The sequence below is a fragment of the Polistes dominula genome, unplaced genomic scaffold (assembly GCF_049000335.1).
Source record: "Polistes dominula isolate Pdom_NZ unplaced genomic scaffold, Pdom_raw_medaka contig_73, whole genome shotgun sequence".
NCBI classification, from domain to species: Eukaryota; Metazoa; Arthropoda; class Insecta; order Hymenoptera; family Vespidae; genus Polistes; species Polistes dominula.
Window position 1 is genome coordinate 7,485,937 of NW_028300951.1, and position 13,584 is coordinate 7,499,520.

Sequence of the window (13,584 nt, forward strand, 5' to 3'; positions counted from 1 at the left end):
GATATCACGAATGTGAAATACAATATATTATTATTAATTATTATGTTGTAGATCGTGTTTCGAGAAAATATTAATAAATAAATAAAATTCTCATGCTCTCGAGTTTTAATATTATTGTTCTGTTTGTTTGTTTTTTATTTTTAGGATAAGGAGTAGAGAGATATATAGAATTTTGTGTTACTTTTGTTTTTGGTTTTTTTTTTTAGGATTCCAGAGACGTAAGCGTACTTCCTTTTTTCCTTGTTGATATTGTTGTTGCTGTTGTTACATTTTTATTATTATTATTACTTGTTTTAAAATTTTTTTTTAATTTTCTCTTTAGTTTTTCATTCTCTTTTTCACTTCCACTTTGCATACGTCACTTCCTTCTTCGATCGTCGAGAGATTCGTTTAACGCGTTCCATACGGGGCGACATATATGTATGTTTTTAAGTTGGAGTTGAGTTATCAGTAGACGTGAGCTAAAATAAAATAAATATATATATATACATATAGTATTATTAACAGTATTCATATTAATTGAAAATAAAATTAAAACAAAATAAAACAAATCAAAAAGAAATAAATAAATATATATATGTATTATACAAAGAAACACATAATCAAATAAAAAGTAACAAAAGAAGACAAGAGGGTAAGATAAATTAGATAGAAATAAATAGAAATCGCGATAAGTAGAAATTCGCGATGATCGGTGAAGGTTCGTAAGTCCCTTCTCCTATTTTTTTTTCTTGTTTCATATTCATTTTTGTATTTTTTTGGTATTTAATTCTTTTGAAAGAAATTCACACTTTCGTAGATTTTTTAGTTTTTAAATATCAATATGATATCCTATAAAAACATTAGAAATATTCTTATTTTCGTTTTAATCCTTAAAAATTATCGTTGATGACAATTTTTTATTTTAATTTAAAAACAAAATGTGTGTAAAAATACGCGAGAGTGCATCAATCAAATAATGAAAATATTTGTACTTATTTGTATATATGTATAAAAATATATCAGAGATTAATCAAATGAGAGAACAAACTTTTTATTAAATATCAATTTTTAAAATACAAAATATAAATATATGTTGTATTGAAATTTATTTAATAAAAAAGAAAATAATAATTTTTAAGGATTTAAAAAAATATCGAATTAGATATTAATTTTTGTAGGCAAACATTCACAATTGATTTTTAGTTCGAATGAAATGAAAAGAGAAAATTAGTTGGAAATACTCGAATGAAATTTGTATGTAAAAATCGAAATTCTAGGATAAATGAATTCATTTAAATGTCTGTTAGATAAATGACAATGAAAACAATTGAATTCTTACGAAAGTTACGTACAAGAAAACACTTTCCATATCGTTGATATTATTTCACGAACATAAATATGATTACCGAATATTTGTATAAATATAAACTGTTAATATTAAGAATGGGGAGGACAGTTTTATGTATGTGTATTTAATTGTTATTATTTATATGTAATTTAGTTATAATTTATTTAACCCTTTCGTTGTGGTATGTTTTGGTACGACCTCTAAATGGGTCAGTCGTTCATACAGACCACCCATATATGGGTCACTTATAACGAAAGGGTTAAAATTAGAAAATATAGATTTTTTTTATGATTGTTTCTTTATCTTCGTCATCATCACCATCATCATCGTCGTAATTAATGTTTTCCGGTCTTGTTTTTGTTTCCTATTTTGTATTGGTTTTTTTTTTGGAAAACAACAATTTAAAGTTTAATTAAAACACGCACGGACAAAACTTAAGGGAGTAAGATGGTAAGAGAATATTAAAAGAACACTTTACGATGGTCATGAATTTTTCGTTTGATCGCTCACATTTTTTTTGTTCGTTTTGTTCATTTTGTTTAAGTTCTTTTCATTGTTCTTATTTGTTCTTAATGTTTATTGTACCACGGGCTGGTAAAGTGATATACTGGAACTGGCTGCGAATAATAGTAGTATAACGCTCCTGAAACGACAGATAGATTGTTTTGTTGTAGAATATTATTCCTTCGTATTTGAGATTCAATCTCTAATCTCTTTTCTAATACAATACCTTGCTGCACGAAGCACAGGTATTTGTACTTTAAGAAGAAAAAATATTATACGAATACTCGTGGGTATTATCAAAATCGTGATTTTTTTCCCTTAGGGTGATTATTTTCGATGCGTCAAAAATTCTTTCAACATCGATGATGTGATTCGTCGATTATGAAATTAAATTATAAAGAAAGTAAAATAAAAAAATAAATTGAAAGAAAATATGGGAAGAACAATTCTTAATTTAAAATGCAAATGTATTATTAGAAAAAGAAGATGGAAAAAGATAGAAAAAAGTAGATAGGTAGAAAAAGATAGAAAAAAGTAGATAGATAGAAAAAGATAGAAAAAAGTAGATAGAAAAAGATAAAAAAAAAGATAGAAAATTAACCCCTTAAGTTGCACGCTCGAGTTAACTCGAGCGGCGTTGTACTACGTTGAACCAAAATTGTTCCTTAAGGGGTTAATATATCAAAGTCGATATTAAAATATATTTAAACATACCAAGCGGTCTAATAGGATGTCGGCTCCATAAGTAGCTACGTTTAATTGGGCTAAGGTAGCTGTCCCTCAGGTAAAACGGAGTGCTGTATTGAGCATAGCTTGGAATATAAGGAGCATAACTTGGATACCACCAAGGGTCTCTCGTGAAGGCACTGATCGGAGCTGTTGGAGATGGTTCTAGCAAATCCATAAAAGGTTTCCTACGAAGGAACGATGAGTAACTTGGGAAGATATCATCGGTTAATAAGTTACCTAAAAAATAAGAGAAAAGAAATAAAATTATTTTAATTTAATAATTATTACTATATTAACATAAATTATATTAATAATTTACCATGGATATCAAAGAGTTTCTTCGTGCTGAGAGGTGGACTTATGTGTCGAGCAAGCAATGGAGACCTACTCGGGTAAAGTTTGTCGATGTCAGCCAAACGATTCAGATGATCGGTCCAAGCTTTCTCAGCGTCAAATGGTTTCGCTGTGTATTGACATTTTTATGAATTTATTTAATTCCATTTTATATTATTATTATTATTTCGTGTTAACAACTGGATAATCTTTTCACCGAATTAAATAAATATACATTTAATTTATTGCTTCAATTATTTCAAAGAATCAAGTATATCCAGGTGTTAAAACACGCTTGGTTCATTCGCTTAATGACAAACAATTCGAAATTTGTTTTATATCCAATTACCCAAGTCGTGAATTATTATTTGTTTATTTAATTTTCGAATTATTTATCTTTATTCGATCTATTGAGTAGGTCTATTAAATTTATTTCTTGAATTTATTTAGAATTTCTTTCGATAATAGGTAAAAAGATCTAATTCGTTCGAATTTTCCATTATTTCATGAATTAGATATTTTTCCTAAATATATATTATAATAGACCTACGTCTATAACTATAATATTCGAATTAACATTCCTGGTAAGAAAACACCAATTCTCACATAGCAACACTAAAAACTACTGACGCCAAAAATTGTAGAAAATAATTTTATTTTATTTTATTTTTTTTTTTTAAATGTATATGCTTCTTTCGTTTGAACGATGAAGAAAAGTCATTACAGTTTGACTTTTATTTGTTAATATTATTAATTAACATTTATATTCAATGCTAGATTTTTTCTTATTATTTGTATCACATTGTATCTATCGAAAAAGTTCTTTTATTTTTATTTTTGATAGAGATAAATCTGTAAACATTTCTTTTTTTCGATTATTCAGAATTATTCGTGAATAATTAAAAAAGACGAAGAGATAGAATATTTCAATAAATTTAATACGTTTAACTCTTTCATTACGATATGCTTTGGCAAGAGAATAGTTTTATATTAAAATTCGATTGTACATGCTGGCCTTTGCATGGTTTTTGGTAAGGAAAGGGTTAAACGTTAATCGAATTAATTTTTTTTTTCGGCGCTTCCTTTTCACTCCAACGATATATTTGACGTATATATATATCTTTTTTTTTCTTTTTTTTCATTTTTACATGTACATGTACCGATATTTTGAAAATATTTTTCAATTTGTTTAAAGAAAATATTTCTTTCGTAATATTTTTTTCTTTCTTTTTATTTCCAAAATCGTTTCTCTCACGATCGGTAAAAAAGTTACTAACGACGAAGCATCGTAGGCATTTGCGTGAAATTTTGTTCTAACATGCTTTTTTTATTCTACTAATCGAGTTAGTTTAAAATACAGCGGTGGTTCTAACAATTTGCAAATAGGTATTTTACGATGGTTATAAAGAAGAAAAATCATGCAACCAACAAATACTTTGCCACATTCCCGCGATCTTTAGTTTAGGTGAAATTGATTTTTTATTTTTTATTAGAATATTTTCTTCCTTTTTATTTTTTATCGTCTGTGCAAGTTAATAATTAACGTCAACGCTTTTTTTTTATCATATTCTGTAATTCTAAGCATATTTTATTTTTAAGATATATACCGAAAAGCGATTAAAAAATGTTGACATTAATTATACAAGCCTTGTCGGATTAATTAATTTTAAATACAAAAAAGAATTGAATAAATATTGTTATCATTATTATTATTATTTTAAGAATTTATTATTTATTAATTAATCCGATAAGATTATTGGTAAAAGTGTGAGATTAAATGTGAGATTGTTTCGTTTAACGTGCTCAGAATTAGTTTTTAAATTGAACGACGTAGCGTTAGAAGAAAAATAATAAAAAATTTTATAAGCCGTGCTTATAATTTTCTAGCATATTGTTGTTGTTGTTGTAAATTCCGATCAATGACTTTGTAGATCGGAGTAAAAAGTGTGAGCGTTCATGATTCGCTACAAAATACGTCACGTAAGGTGAAAAAAGCATACTAACCTTGTGGAAAAAAGCTGCTTCAAAAAAACCTCGTCCTCTGATTGAGAGGTCACGAGAGACAAAAAGCGGCGATGGTCACGTATCCAAAAAAGAGTAACGTTTCGGTTTTATTTCTTTTTTTTTTTATTTTATTTTTCTTTTTTCTTTTTTTTTTTTTTATTGGTTTTTGCTTTTTCGAAAAAAAAAATTCGTTCGCTACGCTGCGTTCATAAAAAAAAAAAAAAAGATTAATCATCGAATTTTGGGTGAGTGAGTTGCGTCGAATTCTACGTTTCTACATCATCTTTTTTCTCTTTTCTATTTAAAAATAATTTGATGATTAATTTTGTACTCATTGTGAACGTAAGTAATACGTGTCCAAGTATTTGTCTAATTGTATTAGCGTGTTGTTATAATAAAATCAAGAATTAAGTAATCTCTTCTATGTCTACTTCGTTAGGCTTTATATTTTATAGTAAGTTACTATAAAAAAATATTCGAATATGGGTCAGTCGTGGGCAATCTTTTGCAAATTTTATATTTTAAACTTACGATAATAATAAATAATAAAAATAATAATAATAATAATAATAATAATAATAATAATAATAATAATAATAATACTAATAATAATAATAATAATAATTATTGATCACGTAAATCTTTGCCCACGACTGCTTGGAATGTTTGAAAATGAACTTTTATTTGGGTGAGTATCTTGTGCCAAGGTGTTCGAGTGTTTGCAAAAATTATATTTTATCGATCTTATCGATTATGATCGTCGCCGCGACAGCGGTAGTTAATTATTTTGCGAAAAGATTTTTTTTTCTAAACTAGGATTTATATATATACATATAAAAGAGGAGATTATTTACTATAGGTATTGTTGGATATTATAAATATAAAAAGGGCCATCTCGAGAGAGAGAGAGAGAGAGAGAGTAGGTAAAACGAAAAGAAAACATGCCGTTTCCTGAAAAAGACAGAAATTTCTGCTTACCCCTTGATCAATGAATTAATAATTATGTTTCGTTAATATTTGCCGTTTGTTAGTAAACATAACCGTTTTATACGCGTGCATGTATCATTATTAGAGCAGATTATTAAATAAAAATATGCAATTGATTTTTTTTTTTTTTAAATTTTCCTTTCTTTTCTTATTCTTTTTTTAAAAGCGCGTTTCGTTCTAAATTCTCTCTGATCGTGTAATCAAATAAAACATTAATAACAATTGGATACAGGTATAATAAGAACATTTAAGTGTTACCATTAATCCTCTATAATAATTTTTTGTTTGTTTTAAAATTTGTGCTTGTGTATTAAAATATCATTTTTTTATATATAAAAAGTTATCAGTCAAAGGAGAATGACGTCAAAGGAGACATTATAGACAGTTGTATTATGTATACCTGAAGTCGATAAATGATTTTATCAACGTATTTTATACACTCTGTTTTATCTTAGTATTATAGAGATAATAATTAATATATAATTTTTATAAATTAATATAGAGGATTAAAAAAAGGAACAAATATAGTAAATCACCAACGAAAGAGAGAACCAGACGAAAAGGAAACGATTCTAATATAACATTATCAGCTGAAATTTCCAGCTTTTTCAAGTATGGCTTTTCTACTGATTGTTCATTTATTAAAATTAAATAAATATCTCCGCAGATCTCTCGTGTAAATCTCTTCTTCTTTTTTTTTGTGTTTGTGTGTTTTTTTTTATTCCTTTTTCAGTTGAATTCGCAACTAATCGCATTCCCTTCGCTCAGAAAAATCATTCGTTTTCGAGCTTTGATTATGACACATTTGATTTAGATTTTTGTAATGTTATTTCCGTGCGTCCATCGTCCATCTGTTTTTTTCTTTTTTTCATTAGTTTTAATTTCTTTTTGTTTTCTTTTTTATTTTTGTTTTTTTTTCTTTCTATTTTTTTCAATTACATCTTCCTCTTGCACTGAATTGCTTAAACATCACAGAGAGATCACGACGCACGTTGTAAGAAGACATTTGTTCTTTTATTTTTATTATTTTTTTTTATGCGAAGACTTCCACCGCGGCTGCAATAGTTAACAATTTTACTTTGAATGGATACAATTACATAAATAAATATAAATAATATATATATATATATTTTTCTCTCTTTCTAACTAAATTCTCTTCAAATGTTTCTCAACCTTTAATAATTAATTATTAATCAATTAATTTAATACTATATTTATATATAAAAATAAATAAAATTAATTAATTAATCAATTAATGAATCAATCAATCATCGCGTTTAATTATTCTCAATGAAAATGAACATATAAAACGTTATGATAATTGTGCCCTATAAATGGGAACGATAAAAGGCTATAAATAACAAGAGAAAAGAACAAAAAACAACAACAATAACAACGAGAAATAAATTAACAAATCGCGAAATGTTCGTGGTAGTGGTGGTGATAATTAATAATTTCTAAAACGTTGATGGAATCGTGTTCTATATGTTATCGCTATTTCTTCCCTTCTTTGCCACTTTCGAGCTATTTCTTGACGCCTAAGATCACTCAGATCGAGGCTGCGGTTCACTATTTGCAACTTGCTTGGCCTAGTTCCTGGAAAGAAATTAAAATCAGCCACAATTCTTTTTCTCCTTTTTTTTTTCCTTTCTTTTTGCTTTGTTTTTTTTTTGTTTCTTATATTGAACTTTCTCTCTATCCATCTCTCTCCTTTTTATTTAAAATGATAGGCACAGATACAGATGGATGATGTGCAGGTACAATGAAAATGATTTATCGATTCTTATTCGATTTGATTGATGATTTTCTTTTTATTTTTTCTTTGAATATTCTTTCATTTTTCTTTGTGACGCTGTTTTCTTTTTTTTTTAATATTTTTATTTTCTTTATCTTGATCCTTGAACATGATTTTCTTCGAGGGACGACGAAGAGACCACAAATCGTCGCGATGAGATACAAATAACTGGCATACATACTTTGATAATAATTAATATATGTATGTGTGTGTATATATATATTTTTTCTCATTTTGTTTTTAAATTAATTATACGAAGTTTACATATACGTAAATGACGAAAATCTTATATCGTGTATGCTCGTGCATTACGCATACACATTAAAAAGATATACATATATATAAATAGATATTATTATGGTATATGAGACGTATATTAAGTATATATATATATGTAGTATTATTTCGATATACTTATTAAGGTACAAATAAGATAAATTAGTGAATGAAAATTACACGTGTATGACAATACGATATAATGTGGAAGGTAAAAGACGATTATTATAACAAATAAATATGTTAATGTTCGTTTTTTTGTTCTTTTTTTTTTAGTACACAGTTATTAAATCTTTTTTCCACGTGGAAATTCGAGTATTAACAAAAGACATGGATGTGAGTGATTGTTCATGTTCTTTTTTTTTCTATATGTGTATGTGTATTATTTAGTTGGACTTTTAATAATATTTTTTTTTTCAGATCGAGACATCGAGGTATCGTTGATTTTTTTTTATTACGTCGAGAGAGATGGTCAAACGATAATGCATGCGATGATGGTTCTGTTTATATTTTATTGAGATCTCTCGAAACTTCATCGATTTATTTTTGCCTTCCAATTGAAATGATTTTATTTTTAATTATTTATGAACGAAAAAACGTAGATCTTTTGGAAGGTCAAAAATAAACGAGAATTAGCGATTATTATCGCGTCTTCGTGTGTTCTCGTTCTTATGTATTATTTAAACATATAATTTGTTGAAGAATAATCGTTCAAACAAACGAATCTTCGCAGTTGGACTGGTCTCTATCGCGTTTTCCTTTTTTGATTTGTTTTCTTTTTTTCTTTCCTTTCTTAACTTTAATCACTGATTAATTTTCTTCCTTCGAGCTCTACTCATTTATACGTAACCATAAATGATTACGTGTGTATGTATAACATTAGAGAAATATATACATATACATATATATACATTTTTTTTGTATGCAATGTGTGTATATATGTATATGCATATATATGTCTATCGTTTCGTTTCGCGCTTCGAGTTTCTTTCAGACGTCGTTCATTATTCTTTTCTTTTTTTATTTTCTGACTTTTTCTGATTTCTTTAGTACGTACCAGGGGTGAAGCGTTCTACGGGTTTGTACTGGTGAGGGTAGATTTGCCTTGGTGAATAACCGTAAATCTCACGATGAACGGGCATGTACCTTAATAAAAAATTGCAATTCATATCAATCTATTTTTTAAATGTATTTTTTTTTTTATACATTTACACAATGGTTTTAAATATTTTTCTTTTATTCTACGTTATATTAACGTTTTTACCGATACTTTTATCGACATTATCGACATTGTTTTTATCGACATTCTTATCAACATTACCGACATTATTTTTATCGACCGAGTATATGGTAAGGTAGCGGGAAGTAAATTTACCGACACGAATTACATCGATATTTATCGAAATTTTTTGCAATTATTCTGATGCGGTAAATTTGAATAAATTAAATCGATAAAATGTATACGTAATGCATACCTATATCCAGGGGTATTGATACGGTCAGCCGCATGAATAGGATTTTCAAAAATCGATTTTCCAAATGGCCAAGTAGGCGAGGTGGTATGCAACTCAGGGTAATCGGTGCGGAAAATACTGCGTGGTCTGTGCGTATGTTCCGGAGCTCTGATATCGTCGGTACCTTGATTATAAAACATACGAAGCAAATAAGAATAAATAATTTGATTATTATATAAACGGAAGGAGGAAAGAAAAAAAATATGAATTTGATGTTTTTCTTTTTACCTTTCAGAGCTCGAACGTAACTTTGCCAGAATTTTGCTTTTCTCGTGATTGGCTCATTGCGTCCGATCATGTCGAGATTGCTCCTGAATCGCGCATCCATTTTGCCGCTTTATTCGGGTCGTTTACCACGCTCGTTCGCTAATATAAATGAAAAAGTTTAAACGTTAGATTAGATTAAAAAAAGAAAATGTTTGATCTGTAATTATTGACATTATGTATACTCGAACATTTTTTAAATAATCATGGAAACCGTACTTCCATCAATAGGAACACGTATCTGGTAATTTATAAAAAAAGAGAAAAATTTAGGAATGCGAGGTATTACTATTGGCCGAATTTTTAAACACCCTACGTAACCTTTATAAGTTTTCTATTTAAATTCCCTCCCTTTCTTTCTTTCTTCCTGTTCTTTCTATTGCATAAGCAAAAGTTAATTTTAAATCCGCCTTCAGTGGGCCGAAGCATATGTTTCTTTAACCTTGCTACGCTAAAGACATGGTTTTTTTTCTCAGCACCATAAGCGTGGAATAATATAACATTCCAATCACACATCAATACATTCATTCGTTTATTAGATCAATACTATGTATTCTTTTTCTTGTTTATTTTAAGTCGTTGGTTTCTATTGAAATTAATTATATTAACACGCGTAGAAAAGATAAAGAAGAAATTTATTGAGACAGGTCTCGAAGCGCAAACGAGTATTAAATATCGAAACGAAATCATTTTTTTGCCAAGTCATTTTGTTTAGATGAAAAAACAGTAGCGACATTAATGGGAACAATAAAATAAAATAAAATAAAATAAAATAAAATAAAATAAAATAAAATAAAAATAAAATATAGATATATTTAATTTTATCCAGGCGTCGTTCGCGTAAATTGAAATTTATTATAGTTAGCTTTTTTCAAAAGGCACGTTCCGATTGGCAGCCACGTTTTTTAGATCGGCCAATCAAAGCAAGCGACACAAACAGTAGCATCGTCTTTTCTTTTTGTTGACGCAACGTGTTTCTCTCTTTCTCTCTCTCTCTCTCTCTTTTTCTTTCTCGCTAATTTTAGCAAGTCTTACTACTCGCTTCATACTCGGCCTCGATCGTGTTCGCACGCTTTCAACTACATGCGTGTATTTTAAGGTGGAAAAAAGTATTATGGACGATGACGAGGAAAGTAAAATTTAGCATTTCTAAATTCGATTTTAATACGCATTTTTGATCTCACCTATAACCGTGTTAAATATCGTACTATTCTGATATTATATTTCTTTCTTTTTCTTACGTCTTTTCATAGTGATTTATAATATACAAATTTATAATTTATAATTAAAAAATACGTATTTTTTTTATTTAGTTTTAAAAAAAAAGTTATCAAAATTACCCTATCGCGATAATCATTATCGATAAGAATGTTGTCTACTTTTCCTACATTTTAATGTCTGAGTTTCAGGAATAACTCACAGATGGCACTACATTGCAAAATTTGAACGGCCATTAGTATTTTTTGAAAAGATGTCGGGCAATATGGATTGAGCGAAGAAGACACGATTTAATTCTTTGAATACCATCTAAATGCATCAAGAAAGGTCAAGGTAAAAGTTTCTAAATTTTCACTAATTTCTAATACAAATGAAATCAATATTTTTTCTTTATATATTACTAAGAGTTTATATTTTTCTTTTTCATTTCTCTCTCTCTATCTCTCTTTTTTCTCTTATGTTATGTTATATTATATTCAAATCTCTTTCAAAGAGATTAAATAAAAGCTTAAAACGATGATCTTTAATCCAATGTCGAATAGTAAGTGCCTACGAAATGAACAACGAGCAGTGACGCAAGAGTCCTGGATTCATTCGTCGTAGTTGTTATATTTAGTCTGCCCGGGCCCCAGTCCGTTTTTAGTCGAAAACAGGTGGAAGTTAGAATCTGGGGAGTAATAAGTAGCATACTCGACGAGTTTTACTCTGACTTTGACCGATTTTCGCGAATTCCTTTCAACCAATTTCTCAATACTTAGAAGAAACTTGTTCGAATCATTCAGTAATTTTTTTTTTTCCTAATCAACCTAATTTTCGAATCTTTTTTAAGATTATATTGAAAATCAAGAAGAGATATTTAACGAAGTTATAAGTATTTGAAATTACAAACGTGAAAGATACCGGAAATGATAGGAATATTCAAAGTATTCAAATAGAAAAAAATGTAAATTTAGAAAAATATTTTTATAAATTAATCATATCCTATCTTACGATAATTTTTCGAAGAAGAAAAAAAAGAAGTAGAAGTAGAAGCAGAAGCAGAAGAAGAAAGAGAAGGTGTAATTTAAATGCCTTCTAAAAATATACTCGAAGCAAATCATCGAAGACGATATAGATTCCTAAAAAAATTGAAAAATCTTCCGATGAATCTAATACTCTTTTAGTATTAAGGCGTCGACACATATACTAACGTGCACGCGTACACAGGCAAGTAAATAAATAATTTCCCTATATAAAATTAATGTGAAAACAGGGTTCCCGTTTGATGCGTCATGGTTGCGTCATTTACGGAACGAGAAGGTGGTGGCACTTGAATTAGTTGGAAAAAAAATCGCATAATTTAAAGTTTTGGCATCTCATTTTAGGCACGTGCCTAATCCTAGTCCAACTAACGATTGTCAGACTTAATCGACACACCTTACTTGTACATCCAACAGCTTAGCCAAAGTTCTTGGCCCAAAATGTTTACTTAGCCAGGAAGACTAGGATCTCTTTGCCAACTTGCATAACTTTTGACAAAACGTCGCGAATTATGCGATCTATGTATTACACGCTTAAAACGCTTCAACTATTTTATGAATGAATTCAAATCGGCTGAACAGAGAGAGCGAGTGAGATATAAATTAATTTTGTTGAAAATAATTTAATATTCTTATTCATTAAGGTTGTAAGATGATTAAACAATTGGATCGTTTAAGTGTAATATTAATTTGAAAATAAGTTTACATTTTGATAGAATTAACGAAAAGAAAGAGAGGGAGAGGGAGAGAGAGATAGAGAGAGAGAGGGTTGAGAGTGAGAGGGCTATAAAAGACGTCTTGGATTTGGCGTCACTCGGTCCGCCTAAATTCTATTCTCGTCCGACGTTATAAATACGCAGTCTTTCATTATGTAAGAAGTTAAACAAAGCCTTGCCAATTATTATAAACAATTTGCTAGAAGAAGTAGAAGTTAAAGAAGAACAAGAAGAATAAGAGGAAGAACAAATGTTATAACTATGACGTTTGTATCACGAGCTTTATGAGATTGAATTTAGAAGTGTGTCGTATAATAATCAATGATATATTCTCATTTCAGGATGATGATGAAATGTCTTTAGCAAAATCGATCCTATGGTTAATCTTTAACGTATGCATAAATGGACATCATTTCCGGTATTAGACTAACGAAATTTGTAAACATTCAAAGAAGAGTGAAACACGATGCTCTCTCTTACTACGTTTAGTTTATCATTGAATGACGTACACAGACTGGCTACTAATAGCGACTACCATTTATATATATATATTCTAGTATTTTATTAGATTTTATTATTAGGATTATGCTTAGCCATTCTCTCTCTCTCTCTCTTTTTCTCTCTCTACCGATTAGGTGTTACAAATTTGAATGTTACTTTGCTTGAAAACTTTATAATCACACAAAACTAAATATTATTTAGGTTTAATGACTGCAAACACCTAATCATTAGAGAAATTACGTAACTTGCGTGATTAGAATATACTAGGAATTATTTGTTAGGATTTATTACAAGCAACGTCATATTTCACACATATTTATTAATATAATTACATAGAAAAAAACAGTAAAAGAAATAATAATGAAGAACAATGATTCAGGAATGATAGCGGTGT

The 13,584-nt window shown here is 28.5% G+C and overlaps 1 protein-coding gene and 2 long non-coding RNA genes across 14 annotated transcripts in view; 2 read left to right on the plus strand and 1 right to left on the minus strand.

The window, feature by feature from the left end:
• Positions 1-181: 181 nt before the first annotated feature.
• Positions 182-9,838, minus strand: Mf (myofilin). Of its 2 annotated transcripts, XM_015326055.2 has the most exons (7): positions 9,701-9,838; positions 9,434-9,596; positions 9,016-9,104; positions 2,883-3,026; positions 2,549-2,800; positions 1,841-1,973; positions 182-461 (listed from the first exon to the last, which is right to left on the minus strand). In XM_015326055.2, the coding sequence occupies exons 1-6, from the start codon at positions 9,798-9,800 to the stop codon at positions 1,900-1,902; spliced, it is 822 nt and encodes a 273-aa protein (XP_015181541.1). In that variant the 5' UTR covers positions 9,801-9,838; the 3' UTR covers positions 182-461; positions 1,841-1,899. The 2 variants fall into 2 exon arrangements, with proteins under 2 accessions (XP_015181541.1, XP_015181542.1); XM_015326056.2 differs by lacking the exon at positions 1,841-1,973.
• Positions 1,980-2,537, plus strand: LOC149032689 (uncharacterized). The gene is made up of 2 exons (XR_016176447.1): positions 1,980-2,348; positions 2,401-2,537. It is a non-coding gene; the product is annotated as an uncharacterized LOC149032689 (long non-coding RNA).
• The window catches only part of LOC107069083 (uncharacterized), a 35,014-nt gene continuing 31,260 nt past the window's right edge, over positions 9,831-13,584 (plus strand). For 9 of the 11 annotated variants that reach the window (XR_016176445.1, XR_016176443.1, XR_016176439.1 and 6 more), the window contains exon 1: positions 9,836-11,287. This is a non-coding gene — a long non-coding RNA (uncharacterized LOC107069083). Of the gene's footprint in view, positions 11,288-13,584 lie in introns of all 11 variants that reach the window. The other 2 variants (XR_016176437.1, XR_016176446.1) reach the window with 1 other exon arrangement.

Bases quoted from the DNA above. Each gene is read 5' to 3' on its own strand.
- Mf (XM_015326055.2), bottom strand. From the start codon at position 9,800: ATGGATGCGCGATTCAGGAGCAATCTCGACATGATCGGACGCAATGAG. The intron at 9,105-9,433 runs GTATGCATTACG...TTTTTTATTAAG, and splicing joins ATCAATACCCCTGGATATAG to GTACATGCCCGTTCATCGTG. The intron at 2,801-2,882 runs GTAAATTATTAA...CTTATTTTTTAG, and splicing joins GAAACTCTTTGATATCCATG to GTAACTTATTAACCGATGAT.